This window comes from Siphateles boraxobius, unplaced genomic scaffold (genome assembly GCF_051911475.1).
Source record: "Siphateles boraxobius isolate OS27281-9 unplaced genomic scaffold, OSU_SipBor_1 19, whole genome shotgun sequence".
Taxonomy (NCBI): Eukaryota; Metazoa; Chordata; class Actinopteri; order Cypriniformes; family Leuciscidae; genus Siphateles; species Siphateles boraxobius.
Window position 1 is genome coordinate 9,858,161 of NW_027508799.1, and position 21,167 is coordinate 9,879,327.

The 21,167-nt window shown below is 41.5% G+C and overlaps 1 protein-coding gene across 2 annotated transcripts; it reads right to left on the reverse strand.

Annotated features, from left to right (window-relative positions):
- Window positions 1-4,115: 4,115 nt before the first annotated feature.
- LOC143742496 (uncharacterized) lies at window positions 4,116-16,805 on the reverse strand. Of its 2 annotated transcripts, XM_077235379.1 has the most exons (3): window positions 16,742-16,805; window positions 15,870-16,029; window positions 4,116-7,132 (listed from the first exon to the last, which is right to left on the reverse strand). In XM_077235379.1, the coding sequence occupies exons 2-3, from the start codon at window positions 16,024-16,026 to the stop codon at window positions 6,309-6,311; spliced, it is 981 nt and encodes a 326-aa protein (XP_077091494.1). In that variant the 5' UTR covers window positions 16,027-16,029; window positions 16,742-16,805; the 3' UTR covers window positions 4,116-6,308. The 2 variants fall into 2 exon arrangements, with proteins under 2 accessions (XP_077091494.1, XP_077091493.1); XM_077235378.1 differs by lacking the exon at window positions 16,742-16,805 and having other exon boundaries at window positions 15,870-16,326.
- Between the last annotated feature and the right edge of the window lie 4,362 nt (window positions 16,806-21,167).

A 21,167-nucleotide genomic window follows, 5' to 3' on the forward strand; every position in this document is an offset into this window, starting at 1 on the left:
CTGAGACAACAATAGCGCTACCGGACCACTAAGGTGGACATCGCCAGACCGATTGCACACGCCACGACACTCGTTCCCCGGAGGGCGAGGTCGGGAGCGGTGCGGTGCTCACCTATGAGCACACGGTCTGGGCTACCTTTGTGCATGCCATGGGTACCCTGGCCTGACAGACCAGTAGCAGCACCATGGCATGCAAAAGGAAGCGGCTTGCCCAGAGGCTTTGTAAACTCTGCCTGTTGGAATGGACAAGAATTCACAGGCCTTAGGGGGGGGGGACGATCCCCCCAAAAGGCAGCGGGCGCCAGACACAGGTGCACCTGTGTCATGACAGACCGCTCCAATGGAGGGACACCTCGCAACCCTTCACCGTTCCTCAATCAAGGGTAGTGAGGGGGAAAAGCTATTCACGCAGTTTCTGGCAGAGAAAGATGCCGTTCACCACCTGATAAGCTTTCCATGCATTTCAGAAAAGAAAAGCACTGGGGCGGCGAGCTGAGAACCAGCGCGGCCCGCCCCCGAGATACCCATCCCACACGGCACCAAGGGGTGGGGCATGGTAATGGGGACTCGCGCTTTGCGGACGAAGGCGAGTCTCGATCTCAACACCGCGACAGTCATATTCCCGCAATGAGAACATGAGCCATCCACAAAAGCTGCCTCAGCATGCTGAACATACAAGCACATATATTTATATACATATAAACATACAGCTCAAACACGTGATGCAACAATTGTGACCGTCGGAGAGGAAAAGGGAACGCATCCAGAAACGCACAGGTGGGATGACATCTTGAAAAAGACGCAAACGCACCCGTGTTGCTTTTTCAGAAAATAGGACCGTCAGCAGTGCCGGAGCACACAGGGGAATGACCGCGGCAACACTGAACAGAGAACTGAAACAGTGAAGCACTCACTTTTCCGCCCTCTAACCAGCCGTCAACACACACAAACATTTAGAATTTGTTGCTGCTAAAACAGCAGTTGAGAGCTCAAAGCTCACGATCACTGCTGCACTCGCGGTGTAGAACACCAGCACTGGGAGAGTCTTCCTGAAGAACACAGACACACTCGCTTGTTGTAAACAACAGCACTCTCAGAGACATCAAATGATCGACTCCGAAGCGAAAGGCAACTAGTGTGTGCATCCACTTCCATATTTATACCCACGCCGCGGGGGCGGAGTGTGTGATGTGAATCCAATTCCATTGGCTCGTTCAATAGTACTTGAAGATGATAGGCTCCCTGGCGTGATCCCCATTCAGTCGACGTCGACTACGTCTGACATTATCGACTGAAAGGGAACCAAATCTTTTCTTTGTTAAAGAGCCATGCGATAAAAGTCAGATGGCACTTAAGCTACTTTATGATTTGCTGTACGTCTGAACAAAAGAAAAGTTAACTACCTATACCATATTGAATTGCACAGCATCATATTTTTCTCCATTGCATTGTATGCATTACATTAAATAGCATCACGTTGAATCAAATCGAAATCGGATCACACCGCATCGTAATACAGTAGTAGTGAATCGTATTGCATCGCATCGGTAGCTGCTTATATGCATCTTTAATGTATCGTATCGTTGGCTATGCATCGAGACGCGCATCGCATCGGCCTCAGTTAAGGAGATGCACATCCCTAGCGTCCATGGTTGCAGGTAGGTGGCAGGAAACTCAAAGGAACACATGAACTGAAGAATTACAAACTAAAAAGTCCATGAACAAAACTAAACAGAACAGAATGGTGACAGTCTGATTTACCCAAGAATATTGGTAATATACGTTTAACAAAAAAGGATGGAATAGAATTAAGGAATTTAGGAACTGGATTGTGTGCAATAGTGTGAAAACAGAACAAAAAATTATTTGATCACTTAGATCAGAGGTCCTCAATCCTGCTCCTGGAGGGCCACTGTCCTGCAGGAGCAGTTCCTGAGTTCACTGTCCTGAGTCAGTTCCACTGTCCTGAGTCACTGTCCTGAGTTTAGTTCCAACCCTAATCAAAAACACCTGAGTCAGCTCATCAAGCTCTTCAGGATCGCTTGAATACACAAAGGCAGGTGTGCTGAAGCATGTTGGAACTAAACTCTGCAGGACAGTGGCCCTCCAGGAGCAGGATTGAAGATCCTCGGGTGTTGGGTAGATCAAATTAAAAGAGCATGCATTTTAATGCGTCTGACAGAGTTGGGACAAATATATATATATATATATATATATATATATATATATATATATATATATATATATATATCAGTGGTGGGCCATGCATTTCACACCTAGGCCTTCAGTGGGGTCCAACCTGTTATAGGGTTAATGCAGCGAGTTCGGAAAAGGCCGGTAGAGAGAAACGAGCGAGTGAGTTCGGCGTGTGCGTTAGTGTTCAGTTGTTCTTGCGTTCTGATAATAAGTTCTGAAGCGGAGCCTCCCTTGTCTTGTCATTCAAGGGTTACAGTCCCTTGTCAGACATTACAATAGTATTAATGTTTGAAAAAGAAAATGAAGTTTCGATCATATATTTCCAAGAAAAATTAAGAAAATCAGCGATTTTCAAAAAAGCGTTATACTCACCAAAACGAATGATATTTTTTTTTTACACAAATTCTATCCTAATTTCTTTCCTCAAAAAGAATTAAATTACTCTGCTGTACAGGTTATCTGTGCGTTTCAGTCCCAACAACCTTTTCTATCACCATCGAGGCTAATGCTGAAAGTCGAGTCCCGTCGTTCTGGCATAAGTTTTACTTGGTTTTAGTGCTGAGAGTGTCCGCTCGACAGAAGCAGTGGACACAGGGACAGTCACCGCAACACATGACGATGTGTACAGCTGACCCATGCTCACACACAGAGTTTTGAACGAAATCAATGAGATCAGCGGGACTTTTGCCTTCAAAAACAGACCTGGCATACATTACAGTCTGTCAGTTCTGTTATTACCTGGACAGATCGAACAGTGTGCCGTGACTCTGCGTTAAGTTGGATAACAGATTTTTTTCCAGTAGGTTTAAACCTGCTGGGGGTCGAGGAGGGAAAAAAACATTCATTTTTGGGTTGAAAAACTATTAAATCTACAGGAATATTTTAGTTTATGCCAGAGGTCTTCAATCCTGCTCCTGTAGGGCCACTGTCGTGCAGAGTTTAGTTCCAACCCTAATCAAACACATCGAATCAGGATCGCTTGAATGTACAAAGGCCGGTGTGCTGAAGCAGGTTGGAATTAAACTCTGCAGGACAGTGGCCCTCCAGGAGCAGGATTGAAGACCTCTGCTTTATGCAGTTCGCTGCAGATGCGGTTAGCTAGCTTTGAATACAGTAATACGCGTACTGCGCTCTGAACATCCAATCAAAGCATGAGAAAATGTCGACGTTATTGCATGCCTGATAGATGGCCCCAGTGCAGTCAAAGCGAAATCTGATTGGCTGATTAAATATGACTAAGCTACAGACACCACACTATTGATTCTGATGGCCACAAGGCAGATTTCTTTGGCCATGGCAACACATATATAATTGGATAAAAGCTCTAACATAAACATACACTACTGAAAGCAGCGCAACCAAGAGAAGAGCTATGAAATTAAGAGAATGGACTATTGAGCATAATTTAATACTCAGTCATGGAAAAAAAATATATTAAAGTGCAAGTCAGTGATTCTGATACTGTTCAGGCCAGCAGAGAAGGCCAACCACTGATTATATATTTTTTTTTTTTTTTTTAATATATAAATCAGATAAACCTGATTTCATGGTTCATTAGCCGAGACCTTTGTCTACAAATATATCAATATATAATAATGTATTATTAAATAATAAAAACTAACTTCTAAAACATGTTTTGTCCCTAATCTCAAGAATCAGTGATTTAATAATTTGGGCTCTGTTGTTAATTGTAACCTTTAATATTATAGTAATGTGCAAGGGCTTCCTATAGTTTTCAGATTTTTTTTATCCTTAGGAAAATTTAGATCACATCATGTCACACCGTTGTGATCGCACACAAAGTAAACTAAAAACACCTCAAATCAGTTATGATTTTGATTGAATTTTACGCTATTACTCAATGCGCAGCTGGAACTAGCCCCAAAGATAGCGATATTCAAGTTCAAATTGTAAGCAGGTTTACATGTACATTCACTTACACCTTTATTTATATAGCGCTTTATACAACACAGATTTCAAAGCAGCTTTACAGTGATAACAGAAAAGTTATGCATTTCAGCTGTTGTTCAGCTGAAGTCATCAAATATTAAATTTTGTCATTTCATCTATAAGGCAGTGCTGCAAAAATTTTTATTATCGTCCAGTTTAGTTCAGTTCTAATACAACAGTGTCAGTACAGTCAGATCAAAAATATTGTTGAATATTAATTTTTCATCTCTTACTAAAGATGAATAAAATAATGTAGTGCAATGTTCAGTATTTAAGTAAAGAGTATGTCCATTTATTTATAATCTTTAATTTGCATTAGGGGTGTAATTTGCATACTGGTATTGGAGACAACAGTAATACTTTAAATGAATAGTACTCATATGAAATATGACCAAAAAATCAGCGCCAGTACCTGGTTGACTTCAAAAAGTACAATACAGTAGGTGGTGGTTTTGCACCTTAACGCTGCCATCTGTTATTAAGCATAAGACGCAGCGCACAGCTACTGTACTTACTGCCGTGTAAAATCGTTGTCTGATAAGACAGAGGAGAGTCTCTACCCACACTAAAAAATAAGCTCGCCAGTATGGGAGTTTTTTGGATTTAGAGAAAATCACCCGTCTGCAGTACTCGCCGATCAACAGTGAGAGCAAAAGGGACAAAACCACCAAACCTCCTTATTTTACATCCCTTGAGGCTTTTAGTCCAAAATTGTGCTCAGTTGAATACAAACTTAAGGATTATCATAAATTTACTTCAAATATCTTTAAAAGGAATATTTTGTTGTATTTTTATAAAGCCTGGTCTTGATGTTCCATAAATCTCAGAAATGTCTCATTGATTTAATTCTGACAATATGACAACAAGCTGCCAATGTTTTCTTTTAAATTAGTCTATAAACTTTTAAGTCCAAAGGCTTCCTGAACTATGCATTTCAATTTGGATATGCCATTTGTTGGATTTGGGTTCCAAATGGGGACGGGTTAAGGTATTAGTTGTTAAAGCTTATTTATAATACTGTTGAACTTTACAGTACTTTCTCTCTCCTGGATATTTCTTAGGCAGTGTCAAAGAAGCCAGAGTCTCAATTGTTTTAATTGTCGTATGCAATAGAGGGATTCATTGGCTAAAAAATTTAAATATGAATTTGACTAATAACTTTTTTTTCTTCAAGGTTTCAATAGATATCGCAATATTTCATTACCTTGAATTCTTTTGGCCACGATAACCACGTGTGAAAAGTCTGATATTAGAGGCTTTCGCAGCAGAGAAACTTTTTCATAGGTCCAAAAACTACTGACGAAAGTACACCGATTTTGGAGCGTTCACACCGCAGGAACTAGCAACTATTTTAGTTCTAGGAACTCTTTTGGAGGAACTAATTTAGCTCCTACTTCATTGTAGGGTCTAAACCAGAACTATAGGAACTATCCGTGACGTAAGTGTACGCTGATTGGCCGAACACACGCGAAACACCAGCACCCGCCATTTTTAAAAAGGCTGTGTAAACACACAGATTATAGCCTATATATTTACTCCAGAAACTAAGTCTGCGAACATGGAAAACAGTGATAGATGGACCTCTTAACCTTTACGCTAAGGAGAAAATACTACGCAACTTTGAAGGGACCAAGAGAACCATGATTATGTATTTTTGCTCAGATAGCAACACTGGACATCAACCACACAGCATAAGCTACTAAGTTTTCATTAGTCTACTTTATGTATAATAGTTATATCTATAACATATTAGACAGGACTGTTAGACAGATCATTAACTAACACAGAGAATGCGAGCACTGGGAGCTCAGGCTCTGGCGTTCTCTGTGCCATATAAAGGTCCGCCACAACAAGCTTGGCTTATGTCACTTCAGAGTTCCTCCTGGTGGTGCGAATGCAGCCAGAAAACGTTCCTAGGGGAACTATTAGTTCTTGGGGGAACCACCCTGGTGGTTAGTTCCTAGAACTATCCGGTGCAAAAGCCCCCAAAGTGACAGCCCTAGTTTGCATTGTGCTATTTCAGAGCGAGACAGAAGTTTAACTAATATTTTGATTTAGAGGAAGCAAAAAAAGAATGGAATGATTCCTCTATACAATTGAAATTAGAGGGAGTCAGTAGTGTTATATGAAGAAGAAAAAAAAGTCTCAAAGCCTCATAACATTTAGAATTCCACAATTTCGTGAGTTTGCAAATGACTTTTCAGGTCTCTTTGATATGTGAAACTCTTCTCGCACTGAAGACATTTGAAAGGCTTCTCTCCAGTGTGAAGCCTCATGTGAGTCTGAAGATTTCCTTTAAGTGTGAAACTCTTTCCACAATGAGGGCAGATGAAAGGCTTCTCTCCAGTGTGAAGTTTAATGTGAGTGTTTAGGCTTCTTTTATGACTGAAACTCTTTCCACATTGAGGACATATAAAACAATACTCTCCTGAGTGAATCCTCATGTGGCATTGAAGGGTTTCTTTACAACTGAATCTCTTTCCACACTGAGCACATATGCAAGGCTTCTCTCCAGTGTGAATGTTCATGTGAGTATTAAGACTTTCTTTTCGTGAAAAGCTCTTCCAACAAACATTGCAGGTGAAAGGGTTTTCTCCCGTATGAATTCTCATGTGGGCATTTAAGTTTCCTTTATGTGTAAAAAACTGTCCACATTGAGTGCAATTATAAGGCTTCTCTCCAGTGTGAACTCTCATGTGGGCTTTAAGGTTTTGGTTTTGAGTGAAACTCTTTCCACACTGAAGGCATGTGTAAGGCTTCTCTCCAGTGTGAACTCTCATGTGGACTTCAAGGTTTTGTTTGGAATTTAAACTCCTTCCACACTGATAGCAGGTAAAGTAACTGTTAGATTCGGTCTTCTGAGCACTTTTTCGTGAGTAAGTCTTTGTGGATTTTTCTCCAGTCATGAAATCATGATGTTTCTCATTCTGATTTTTCTCTTCCATTTCATTCAGTCCTTCACTCTCCTCTTTTAGTGACATCAGGTCTAAAGTAAAAAAAAAAAAACAGTTAATCCCCCACAAACACAATAAGAATAGACTTATTATAAAAACATTGGACAACATAGACTGTGATATACTTATGGAGAGCATTAGCATGGTTTAGGTTCTATACAATTCTACTTTTGTACAATTTAAGTGATACTTAAAGTGAAGTGGCAATACAACGGTTCAATAAACAAGTTTATATTAATAGACTTACATTTTAGACATAATATTGTTAAAAGAAAATAGTTTCAAACAAAGCCACATCAGAATCATTGCATATCCAAGGAACACACAGAGGTGTTTTGTTAATGAATGATCCAGCGTTGTTGAATAAATCGAGTAAGTAAATGATTTAAAGGGTTAGTTCACCCAAAAGGACACAATTGTCAGCAATTACTTACTCTTATGTTGTTCAAAACCCATAAGACTTTTGTTGATCTTCAAAACATAAAGGAAGATATTTTAACTTAAATTTGAGAGATTTTTGTCCCTCTATTGATAGTCTATGCAACTACCATCTGATTTCTGAAGAGACTCGATTATATATATACTTCATATGATGAACATATTGAATTTAGGCTTTAATTCACATCTAAACATAGATCAGCAAACAAACAGAATCTCAACATTCAGTTGACTGCTTGACACGAGAACAAACCTCATTGTTTTCAAGCTGAAATGTGCTGCATAACAAGAATGAACGTCATTGGTTATTGCAAAAGTTCAAACGTGGTGCGCAACACGTTAATAAACCTAATTGGTTCTTGTGGAAGCTCAAACGTGCTGCGTGACAAGAATGAACCACATTGGTTCATGTGGAAGCTCAAACGTGCTGCGTGACAAGAATGAACCTCATTGGTTCTTTCTGAAGCTCAAACGTGCTGCGTGACAAGAATGAACCTCATTGGTTCTTGCTGAAGCTCAAACGTGCTGCGTGACAAGAATGAACCTCATTGGTTCTTGCGGATGCTCAAACGTGCTGCGTGACAAGAATGAACCACATTGGTTCTTGTGGAAGCTCAAACGTGCTGCGTGACAAGAATGAACCTCATTGGTTCTTGCTGAAGCTCAAACGTGCTGCGTGACAAGAATGAACCTCAATGGTTCTTGCTGGAGCTCAAACGCGCTGCGTGACAAGAATGAACCACATTGGTTCTTGCGGAAGCTCAAACGTGCTGCGTGACAAGAATGAACCTCATTGGTTCTTGCTGAAGCTCAAACGTGCTGCGTGACAAGAATGAACCTCATTGGTTCTTGCGGAAGCTCAAACGTGCTGCGTGACAAGAATGAACCACATTGGTTCTTGTGGAAGCTCAAACGTGCTGCGTGCCAAGAATGAACTTCATTGGTTCTTGTGGAAGCTCAAACGTGCTGCGTGACAAGAATGAACCTCATTGGTTCTTGTGGAAGCTCAAACGTGCTGCGTGACAAGAATGAACCTCATTGGTTCTTGCTGAAGCGCAAACGTGCTGCGTGACAAGAATGAACCTCATTGGTTCTTGCGGAAGCTCAAACGTGCTACGTGACAAGAATGAACCTCATTGGTTCTTGCTGAAGCTCAAACGTGCTGCGTGACAAGAATGAACCTCATTGGTTCTTGCGGAAGCTCAAACGTGCTGCGTGACAAGAATGAACCACATTGGTTCTTGTGGAAGCTCAAACGTGCTGCGTGACAAAAATGAACCTCATTGGTTCTTGTGGAAGCTCAAACGTGCTGCGTGAAAAGAATGAACCTTATTGGTTCTTGTGGAAGCTCAAACGTGCTGCGTGACAAGAATGAACCTCATTGGTTCTTGCTTAAGCTCAAACGTGCTGCGTGACAAGAATGAACCACATTGGTTCATTTGGAAGCTCAAACGTGCTGCGTGACAAGAATAAACCCCATTGGTTCTTGCTGAAGCTCAAACGTGCTGCGTGACAAGAATGAACCTCATTGGTTCTTGCTGAAGCTCAAACGTGCTGCGTGACAAGAATGAACCTCATTGGTTCTTGCTGAAGCTCAAACGTGCTGCGTGACAAGAATGAACCTCATTGGTTCTTGCTGAAGCTCAAACGTGCTGCGTGACAAGAATGAACCTCATTGGTTCTTGCGGAAGCTCAAACGTGCTGCGTGACAAGAATAAACCCCATTGGTTCTTGCTGAAGCTCAAACGTGCTGCGTGACAAGAATGAACCTCATTGGTTCTTGCTGAAGCTCAAACGTGCTGCGTGACAAGAATGAACCTCATTGGTTCTTGCTGAAGCTCAAACGTGCTGCGTGACAAGAATGAACCTCATTGGTTCTTGCGGAAGCTCAAACGTGCTGCGTGACAAGAATGAACCACATTGGTTCTTGCTGAAGCTCAAACGTGCTGCGTGACAAGAATGAACCTCATTGGTTCTTGCTGAAGCTCAAACGTGCTGCGTGACAAGAATGAACCTCATTGGTTCTTGCTGAAGCTCAAACGCGCTGCGTGACAAGAATGAACCAGATTGGTTTTTGTGGAAGCTCAAACGTGCTGCGTGACAAGAATGAACCTCATTGGTTCTTGTGGAAGCTCAAACGTGCTGCGTGACAAGAATGAACCCCATTGGTTCTTGCTGAAGCTCAAACGTGCTGCGTGACAAGAATGAACCTCATTGGTTCTTGTGGAAGCGCAAACGTGCTGCGTAACAAGAATGAACCTCATTGGTTCTTGCTTAAGCTCAAACGTGCTGCGTGACAAGAATGAACCCCATTGGTTCATTTGGAAGCTCAAACGTGCTGCATGACAAGAATAAACCCCATTGGTTCTTGCTGAAGCTCAAACGTGCTGCGTGACAAGAATGAACCTCATTGGTTCTTGCTGAAGCTCAAACGTGCTGCGTGACAAGAATGAACCTCATTGGTTCTTGCGGAAGCTCAAACGTGCTGCGTGACAAGAATGAACCACATTGGTTCTTGTGGAAGCTCAAACGTGCTGCGTGACAAGAATGAACCACATTGGTTCTTGTGGAAGCTCAAACGTGCTGCGTGACAAGAATGAACCTCATTGGTTCTTGCTGAAGCTCAAACGTGCTGCGTGACAAGAATGAACCTCATTGGTTCTTGCGGAAGCTCAAACGTGCTGCGTGACAAGAATGAACCACATTGGTTCTTGTGGAAGCTCAAACGTGCTGCGTGACAAGAATGAACCTCATTGGTTCTTTCTGAAGCTCAAACGTGCTGCGTGACAAGAATGAACCTCATTGGTTCTTGCTGAAGCTCAAACGCGCTGCGTGACAAGAATGAACCACATTGGTTCTTGCTGAAGCTCAAACGTGCTGCGTGACAAGAATGAACCTCATTGGTTCTTGCGGAAGCTCAAACGTGCTGCGTGACAAGAATGAAGCTCATTGGTTCTTGCGGAAGCTTAAACGTGCTGCGTGACAAGAATGAACCTCATTGGTTCTTGCGGAAGCTCAAACGTGCTGCATAACACGGGAATGAACCACATTGGTTCTTGTGGAAGCTCAAACGTGCTGCGTGACAAGAATGAACCTCATTGGTTCTTGCTGAAGCTCAAACGTGCTGCGTGACAAGAATGAACCTCATTGGTTCTTGCGGAAGCTCAAACGTGCTGCGTGACAAGAATGAACCACATTGGTTCTTGTGGAAGCTAAAACGTGCTGCGTTACAAGAATGAACCTCATTGGTTCTTGCTGAAGCTCAAACGCGCTGCATGACAAGAATGAATTACATTGGTTCTTGCGGAAGCTCAAACGTGCTGCGTGACAAGAATGAACCTCATTGGTTCTTGCTGAAGCTCAAACGTGCTGCGTGACAAGAATGAACCTCATTGGTTCTTGCGGAAGCTCAAACGTGCTGCGTGACAAGAATGAACCTCATTGGTTCTTGCTGAAGCTCAAACGTGCTGCGTGACAAGAATGAACCTCATTGGTTCTTGCGGAAGCTCAAACGTGCTGCGTGACAAGAATGAACCACATTGGTTCTTGTGGAAGCTCAAACGTGCTGCGTGACAAGAATGAACCTCATTGGTTCTTGCTGAAGCTCAAACGCGCTGCATGACAAGAATGAATTACATTGGTTCCTTCTGAAGCTCAAACGCGCTGCGTGACAAGAATGAACCTCATTGGTTCTTGCTGAAGCTAAAACGCGCTGCGTAACAAGAACGAAGCTCATTGGTTCTTGCGGAAGCTTAAACGTGCTGCATAACACGGGAATGAACCTCATTGGTTCTTGCTGAAAATCAAACATGATGAGTGACAAGAATAAACCTCATTGGTTCTTGCTGAAGCTCAAACGCGCTGCGTGACAAGAATGAACCTCACTGGTTCTTGCTGAAGCTCAAACGTGCTGCGTGACAAGAATGAACCACATTGGTTCTTGCTGAAGTTCAAACGCGCTGCGTGACAAGAATGAACCACATTGGTTCTTGCTGAAGCTCAAACGTGCTGCGTGACAAGAATGAACCTCATTGGTTCTTGCTGAAGCTCAAACGTGCTGCGTGACAAGAATGAACCTCATTGGTTCTTGCGGAAGCTCAAACGTGCTGCGTGACAAGAATGAACCACATTGGTTCTTGCTGAAGCTCAAACGTGCTGCGTGACAAGAATGAACCTCATTGGTTCTTGCTGAAGCTCAAACGTGCTGCGTGACAAGAATGAACCTCATTGGTTCTTGCTGAAGCTCAAACGCGCTGCGTGACAAGAATGAACCAGATTGGTTTTTGTGGAAGCTCAAACGTGCTGCGTGACAAGAATGAACCTCATTGGTTCTTGTGGAAGCTCAAACGTGCTGCGTGACAAGAATGAACCCCATTGGTTCTTGCTGAAGCTCAAACGTGCTGCGTGACAAGAATGAACCTCATTGGTTCTTGTGGAAGCGCAAACGTGCTGCGTAACAAGAATGAACCTCATTGGTTCTTGCTTAAGCTCAAACGTGCTGCGTGACAAGAATGAACCCCATTGGTTCATTTGGAAGCTCAAACGTGCTGCATGACAAGAATAAACCCCATTGGTTCTTGCTGAAGCTCAAACGTGCTGCGTGACAAGAATGAACCTCATTGGTTCTTGCTGAAGCTCAAACGTGCTGCGTGACAAGAATGAACCTCATTGGTTCTTGCGGAAGCTCAAACGTGCTGCGTGACAAGAATGAACCACATTGGTTCTTGTGGAAGCTCAAACGTGCTGCGTGACAAGAATGAACCACATTGGTTCTTGTGGAAGCTCAAACGTGCTGCGTGACAAGAATGAACCTCATTGGTTCTTGCTGAAGCTCAAACGTGCTGCGTGACAAGAATGAACCTCATTGGTTCTTGCGGAAGCTCAAACGTGCTGCGTGACAAGAATGAACCACATTGGTTCTTGTGGAAGCTCAAACGTGCTGCGTGACAAGAATGAACCTCATTGGTTCTTTCTGAAGCTCAAACGTGCTGCGTGACAAGAATGAACCTCATTGGTTCTTGCTGAAGCTCAAACGCGCTGCGTGACAAGAATGAACCACATTGGTTCTTGCTGAAGCTCAAACGTGCTGCGTGACAAGAATGAACCTCATTGGTTCTTGCGGAAGCTCAAACGTGCTGCGTGACAAGAATGAAGCTCATTGGTTCTTGCGGAAGCTTAAACGTGCTGCGTGACAAGAATGAACCTCATTGGTTCTTGCGGAAGCTCAAACGTGCTGCATAACACGGGAATGAACCACATTGGTTCTTGTGGAAGCTCAAACGTGCTGCGTGACAAGAATGAACCTCATTGGTTCTTGCTGAAGCTCAAACGTGCTGCGTGACAAGAATGAACCTCATTGGTTCTTGCGGAAGCTCAAACGTGCTGCGTGACAAGAATGAACCACATTGGTTCTTGTGGAAGCTCAAACGTGCTGCGTGACAAGAATGAACCTCATTGGTTCTTGCTGAAGCTCAAACGCGCTGCATGACAAGAATGAATTACATTGGTTCTTGCGGAAGCTCAAACGTGCTGCGTGACAAGAATGAACCTCATTGGTTCTTGCTGAAGCTCAAACGTGCTGCGTGACAAGAATGAACCTCATTGGTTCTTGCGGAAGCTCAAACGTGCTGCGTGACAAGAATGAACCTCATTGGTTCTTGCTGAAGCTCAAACGTGCTGCGTGACAAGAATGAACCTCATTGGTTCTTGCGGAAGCTCAAACGTGCTGCGTGACAAGAATGAACCACATTGGTTCTTGTGGAAGCTCAAACGTGCTGCGTGACAAGAATGAACCTCATTGGTTCTTGCTGAAGCTCAAACGCGCTGCATGACAAGAATGAATTACATTGGTTCCTTCTGAAGCTCAAACGCGCTGCGTGACAAGAATGAACCTCATTGGTTCTTGCTGAAGCTAAAACGCGCTGCGTAACAAGAACGAAGCTCATTGGTTCTTGCGGAAGCTTAAACGTGCTGCATAACACGGGAATGAACCTCATTGGTTCTTGCTGAAAATCAAACATGCTGAGTGACAAGAATAAACCTCATTGGTTCTTGCTGAAGCTCAAACGCGCTGCGTGACAAGAATGAACCTCACTGGTTCTTGCTGAAGCTCAAACGTGCTGCGTGACAAGAATGAACCTCACTGGTTCTTGCTGAAGCTCAAACGTGCTGCGTGACAAGAATGAACCTCATTGGTTCTTGCTGAAGCTCAAACGCGCTGCGTGACAAGAATGAACCTCACTGGTTCTTGCTGAAGCTCAAACGTGCTGCGTGACAAGAATGAACCACATTGGTTCTTGCTGAAGTTCAAACGCGCTGCGTGACAAGAATGAACCACATTGGTTCTTGCTGAAGCTCAAACGTGCTGCGTGACAAGAATGAACCACATTGGTTCTTGCTGAAGCTCAAACGCGCTGCGTGACAAGAATGAACCACATTGGTTCTTGCTGAAGCTCAAACGCGCTGCGTGACAAGAATGAACCACATTGGTTCTTGCTGAAGCTCAAACGCGCTGCGTGACAAGAATGAACCTCATTGGTTCTTGCTGAAGCTCAAACGCGCTGCGTGACAAGAATGAACCTCATTGGTTCTTGCTGAAGCTCAAACGCGCTGCGTGACAAGAATGAACCTCATTGGTTCTTGCTGAAGCTCAAACGTGCTGCGTGACAAAATGAACCTCATTGGTTCTCGAACGTCAAGCAAACATGCTTGACCTTCCGTTTACCACAACTGATGTGTGAGTTGATGAATGTTTATTTGTGAATAAAAGCCTAAATTCAATCATGTAAAATGATTGTGTCTCGTCAGAAATTTTTTACTAAACTGCACAATTCATATGGATGATTTTAAAGGTCTATTTTTGAAGCATCGAAGTAGTAGTTGCATGGACTGTCAATAGAGGAACAGAAAACTCTGAGATTTCATTAAAAATATCTTAATATGTGTTCCGAATATGAACGAAAGTCTTACATGTTTGAAACTACATGAGGGTGAGTAATTGAAAATGTAAAAAAAAAAACAGAATTATAATTTTTGGGTGAACTTTCTCTTTAATGACCAATTCATAGACAGTAATTTTTTCCCCCTGAATAAATCAGCTATTTTGAATGAATCAGTTGAATCAATGATTTGATGACTCACTCAATACATTAACTCGCTATCACCTACCAGTGGTTGTAGTTTCATATTTATAAGTATTGTTTCAGTTTTTCATATAAATATCTATTGTCTGTTGTGGCAAGTCTTTTATGAATGGTAATGAATGATTTTGCAAAGTTATTTTAATCTTCTGTACAGTGTTTCAATAATATTAAGCTGATATGTACATACAAACGTTAGTGTTAGTTAAACTCACCTGATACTGTTGCACAATCAGGGGCTCTCAAACTTTTTTGGGCCAGGGACCCCTTATAGGGTAAACAACTTTTCCAAGGACCGCCTCATAAATATAATGGTGATTAAACCCAAAGTTATTGTTAGATGGGAGTAATGAACAGAATATGCTTGTTTTATTGGCTGAAATGGCCCCCATCTGTTTATAAGGACTTTCTAATAATATAGCAGCACTAGGTGAACCTTCAGTAAATCAGTTTAAAGGGCAGTAGAGTTCCATTACACGATAGTAAATGTTAAAACTTCAACGAGATGTTAAAACTAACGAGCGAGCCCCAGATCTCGCGAGCGAGCCCCAGATCTCGCGAGCGAGCCCCAGATCTCGCGAGCGAGCGAGTGAGCCCCAGATCTCGCGCGCGAGCGAGCGAGCCCCAGATCTCGCGCGCGAGCCCCAGATCTCACGAGCGAGCGAGATGTTAAAACTTCAACGAGATGTTAAAACTAACGAGCGAGTCCGAGAGAGAGAGAGAGAGAGAGAGAGAGAGAGAGAGGGAGAGAGAGAGGGACCGAGCGAGTCCGAGATCTCGCGCACGCGAGAGGGACCGAGTGAGTCCGAGATCACGTGAGAGAGACCGAGTGTGCCTGCGCGCTAGAGAGATTGAGTGTGTCTGAGCATTAGTAAATTGATACATACTACATAGTAATATATAATTAGCCTACTATATAAGAGGCATGGAAGTTTGATAAATGGACAACAATATAAATAAAAACAAAAAATTAAAATCTTACCACTGAATTAGCAGACTGTGATTTGAATCAGATAGGCAGAAGATGAAAACACTTTCTTGTCTTTCCCAAGTACCACTACAAGGGGAATATTTTTTCCACAATTTGCAGCACTGAATCTTTCAATCTTTACTCTAAATGACTTCAGAGAACTTTGAGAACCATTTTAATAAGGTTCAAATGACAGAGTTCAGCTTTGAGATTGAAACCAACCTGTTTGTTCCTCAGTATCTTCAAGTTTCACTAGCAGTATTTCTTCAATCTTCATGTCTTCACTCTCTTCTTTAATAAACGCCATCTTTATAACAGTATGTAATGTGAATCTCAGTTGTTTCACCAGGAGTTTTTCTGTGTGTTTGGACACGGTCATGTACTAAATGAGAAAAATGAACAGAAAAATAAATATATCCAAACTAAATCACTAGGTGCGTCTCAATAAGCTCCATAGTTAAGTAGTCATTAGAGAGTTAATGGTCTCTAATTATCATGATTAGCCCCTTTAAAGTTCAGTTTAAAGGACTGACTTTTTTCGTTAATTTGCAGACTAAATAAGGGGTCCTAAAGGGAATGAGGTCCCCCCACCACAGTTTCACAAAATCCTGTGGGAAACAGACGAATAATACAATATAGCTAGATCTTCTCATATGGTAAACATCGTTGTTATATCATCCAGCCCTAAATCTGCTTGATGTAAAAGAGTTAAGTCATTATAAACATAATGTGTTTTTCTGTAAAGCTACTTTGAAACTATGTGTTTTGTGGGAAGAAAAATGATTGAATGAACCAAATGCAATTTTCCTTTTATATGATAGACAATAAATATAGCATTGTAAAATATAAAGGCACAATTTGGTGTTGTTTTTAACTCAGTTCCACTTTCACCAGAGTTCATTATTTTTCTTCCACGCTGGAAAGCTCTCCTCCCTTGCACTTCTCATCTTTTCTGTTACTAGTGTTGTGAGGCTTTGCTCACAAAAATGGCGTTCATGTTAGATTAAGCAAAACAATTAATTTACATCGTTTGTATATAAAAATATATATCGAATGGCTTAAACACATCCATTTAAACAGTTAAAAACACAAACCTTTCTTCTGCGAATTGCAGGAGGAGGAGCGCGGCGCCGCCTTATGACGTCATATCATCATTCCAAAACAAAAGTCCTATTCACGTATTAAAATATCAACTCGGGAACTTTTTTTCATTTTTGTTTGATGCTTTTTTGGTGCCACATTAAAAACTTTAACTTTTATAAAATGAGCAAGAATTAAACATGAGCCAGATTATTCAAAACAAAAAAATATGCAACAATAGGTAACATGAGGCAATGTGTTATTATTAACTGCAAAATGTATTTCTTGACATTCCCAAATGTCCAATGTAGTAATCTCACCAATCTTTCACCAAGGCCAGCATGTGTCGCTATTGCTTCAAACAGGACATATCTCAACATCTGTCCATCTCTCCCATCACATTCCTTTTAGAGGCTAAAGAAAAAAACTTTTTTTAGGATAAAAATGCTGTCAAATGACAAAATCTACAGAGCCATGCATAACATGTCATGCAAGAAAAAAAGTAAATTGTGTGCACGATCTAAGAAATACTGTTAGTGTTAATGTAAGGTTTGTTTATTGTTAATGTAAAATTGTGTTAATGTATAGTTGAAACTTTACATTCATCACACACTTTTATGGACTTAACCCTTTAAGCCCTGAAGGGATTTTTAGAGTTGTTGTTTTTTTCTAACTGACATACACAAAAGTAAAGACTCACAACTCCAAAACGATAGCAATGAAAGTAAAAAAGAATAGGTTTTGTTTTTTTATAGGAAACTTTTTATCTTTGAGGGGGGAAAATCATTACATTTGGACATTCTCATTTTTGAGGAAAAATGGTAGGAGGACAATTATTTTTTGGTGATGTTCCCCTACATGTGAGCTGCATCTTAATCAAATGTGTTGATAGCATAAAGTAATCAGAAGTTACAAAAGCATTTGGAACCTATGTAGCCTTTCTGTTTAGAACTTGGCACCCCCCTAATGGGCATTTTGAAAAGAAAAAAGAAAATATATATATATATATATATATATATATAAACCCTGAAGGTTTAAGGGTTAATGCCTCTCTGCTGCAATTATTGATTATGTGTCCATTAATTTAGAGCACCCATCAAGCACCTGAATCTGCAATGAAATGTGCAGCAAAAACATCTGGCAAATTACCCTATTTTTTAAAAGAAATACATTATAATAGAGGTATGAAATTTTGATTCTGAACACCCTTATGTGATGAATTGTGTGATTTACAATGCTGGTACTTTTTTCTACAGCTATAACTCGAAGAAAACCTTGCATTAAGTCATTTTGCATTGCTTTTAATTTTTAACAGTTTTGGTTATCCTATATTTCCTTGTTTTCAGTGACAGCAATAGACATGTCTTCGATTTCACATTTTCCAAAATTATAGTACATTGCTTCCCTGTAACATTCAGGTGTTTTCACTCCGACAGACGTTCTTAAGTATGTGGATTTTTTGAGTACATCCTCCACAAACATTACTTCCATGATTTCTTGACGTCTCCAGGTGAATGTTTGTGCTATGCGGTCATAGATAGTCAAGATGTCTGGATGTGTCTTCTGATACTCGCTTTGTAGCATGTTCACATGGGTGTAAATATCCAAGTGTAAATATGCAGCAGTCATAACTATTATTTTAGACTGCGCACTGAGTTTTGGACAAGGGAAGAAGCTGATATAAATGTATATGATATAAATGTATAGATATAAATTGCATTATGTAGTATCAAAGTGAGGTGACTATCACAGAGCATCTATTTTGGTTGTTATTCTATTAGTTTTTTTGTTGTTGTTTGATTGTATAGCTTTCATAGCTCATAGCCTATAATATTTTTTTACCTTTATAAGGGCAATTATTCTAATGTTTTTTAAATATATTTGTCATCTTTTGTGAAAAATTCATAAATTTAATCGACAAATTCAATTAGAATATTAAAGAAAATTAGCTAAATATAATATTTTGAATAGCCTTTCGAAATAGGCTATGAAACTAATGACAAAATGAAACAATACTTAGATTATGAGTGTAACAAGTGGATTGTTAGTTTTCCTGTCATGTTCCCAAGGGGACAGATTGGAGTGACGCACGGACGGATTGGGGTGACGTACAGACAGAGAGCTAGGCTATGGCACTTGTAATGCTGTTATGCACATGTAAAGAATAAAGTAAGCAATGATACTGCTTTAATCGTCCATTCTGTATAGTTGACAATAACAGAACAGTATGAAACATGGTGGCAGCGGTTGTGAATTCAGCCGAAGTTAGTACCGAGCCGTGAAGACTGAAAAAGTGCCGCTAGCTTGTTGTAGTTAGCCTAGCCCGCGAGCTCGAGCAAGGGACAGCCCAGTGTTTACGGAGCCGAAGCGGGAGCAGAAAAGAGCGCCAGACGTCGCGATGGATGGTCTCAGGCCGCCTCCAATACTTTGTTTGGATACGGCCAACTTAGCGAAAACTTGGAAAAGTTGGAAGGAGGAGTTTACGCTGTATACGGACCTCACGATGCCCGATGCAGAGGAGACAACTAAAGTTAAGTTGTTTAATTACCTCCTCGGAGAGAGAGGGAGGGAACTTTTAGACACGCTGACAAGCGGTGATACATCGGCAAGGAGGACAGTGAGTACAATGATGACGCAGTTTGATAAACATTGCAATCCGCAACTGAATGAGACTGTTGAGCGATATAAGTTTTTTGTTAGAGACCAAGGTCAAGACGAAAATATTGACAGATATGTCACAGATTTGAGAGTATTGGCCAGCACATGCAATTTTGGTGACATTAAGGACTCACTAATAAGAGACCGCATTGTGTGTGGTACACAGAGCCCTGCGATGAGGGAAAGACTGTTAAGGGAAGACAACTTAACGCTGGATAAGTGCATGCAAATATGCAGAGCTACTGAACTGTCAAAAGAGAACAGCAAAACCATACAAGGTAAAACGGTGGAAGAAATACATGCAATGAAGACAAATCCAAGGAGAGACAAAAAGGAGGAGATTAACTGTAACTTTTGTGGCAACACACATGAGAAAAATAAACACAAATGTCCGGCCTATGGAAAGAAGTGTAAGAAATGTGGGAAAGAGAACCACTTTGCGGCAAAATGCAAGTCAAAGTTTGAGAAAAACAAGAAAGGCAGACCGGTACACACAATTTCAGAGTCAAGTGAATCGTGTGAGGACATCATGACAATAACAGACATCAGAGAAAACCAAGAGACAATAAATCAGGTGAAAGAAGCACACAGCAAAAGTCAACATCTCTTTGCAGGGATGTTGTTGGACAAAAAGCTAGTTAACTTTCAGATAGACTGTGGTGCTACCTGTAATGTTATCCCAATGCAACTGTTGAACCCAAATATACAATTGGATCACACAGAGAAAGTACTTGTCATGTACAACAAAAGCAGATTACGCCCACTTGGAAAATGTAATGTCAAACTCCGAAATCCGAGAAATGAGAAACTATACAGACTTGAGTTTCAAGTGGTGAACCAGGAGGACAGGATCCCGCTACTGGGAAGAAAGGCTAGTGAAGCCATGAAATTGATCAAAGTGCAGTATGAGAACATACTGGCGATTGACAGTATAGTGAAAACACAAAGTACAGACAAAACGACTGACAACAGTGTGCAGCTGACAAATATGGAGAAAATAAAGTCAGAGTTCGGAGATGTTTTCACAGGCGTTGGCTGCCTAGAAGGCGAGTACAACATTGAAATAGACAAAAGTGTACCACCAGTAAAACTGCCTAAACGCAGAGTGCCAGTAGCAATGATGACCCCCCTCAAAGAGGAACTAAAGAATCTTGAAAGCCAAGAAATCATAGCACCTGTGGAGCGCAGCACTGACTGGATAAGCAGTATGGTGTCAGTGACAAAACCAAATGGAAAGCCAAGGATCTGTATAGACCCCAAACCACTGAATAGAGCACTAAAACGGAGCCATTTTCCTCTTCCGACTATTGATGATGTCCTACCAGGACTCTCAAAATCCAAGGTATTCACTGTTTGTGATGTAAAGCATGGATTTTGGCACGTCAAGCTGGATGAAGTGTCCAGTTACCTCACCACGTTTGCAACCCCCTTCGGACGGTATCGTTGGCTCAGGATGCCAATGGGTATAAGCCCAGCTCCGGAAGTCTTTCAAAGGAAACTCATGCAAGCACTAGAGGGCTTACCGGGTTTGTATATCATTGCGGATGATATACTGATCACGGGGGAGGGTGATACACAAGAGGAAGCGGACAAGGATCATGAGGAAAACTTGAGATGTTTTCTAATGAGGTGCAGACAAAGAGACATTAAACTCAATGCAGAGAAGTTTAAACTGAGGAGAGAGTCTGTACCCTACATTGGACACTTGCTGACAGCAGAAGGCCTCCGCATTGACCCGGAGAAAGTGCGGGCAGTGCGGGAGTTGCCGAGGCCTACAGATGT

Excerpts from the sequence above, each read along its gene's own strand:
- LOC143742496 (XM_077235379.1), bottom strand. The coding sequence starts at position 16,026 with ATGACCGTGTCCAAACACACAGAAAAACTCCTGGTGAAACAACTGAGA. Across the intron at positions 7,133-15,869 it reads AGATACTGAGGAACAAACAG|ACCTGATGTCACTAAAAGAG; the intron begins GTTGGTTTCAAT and ends TTTTTACTTTAG.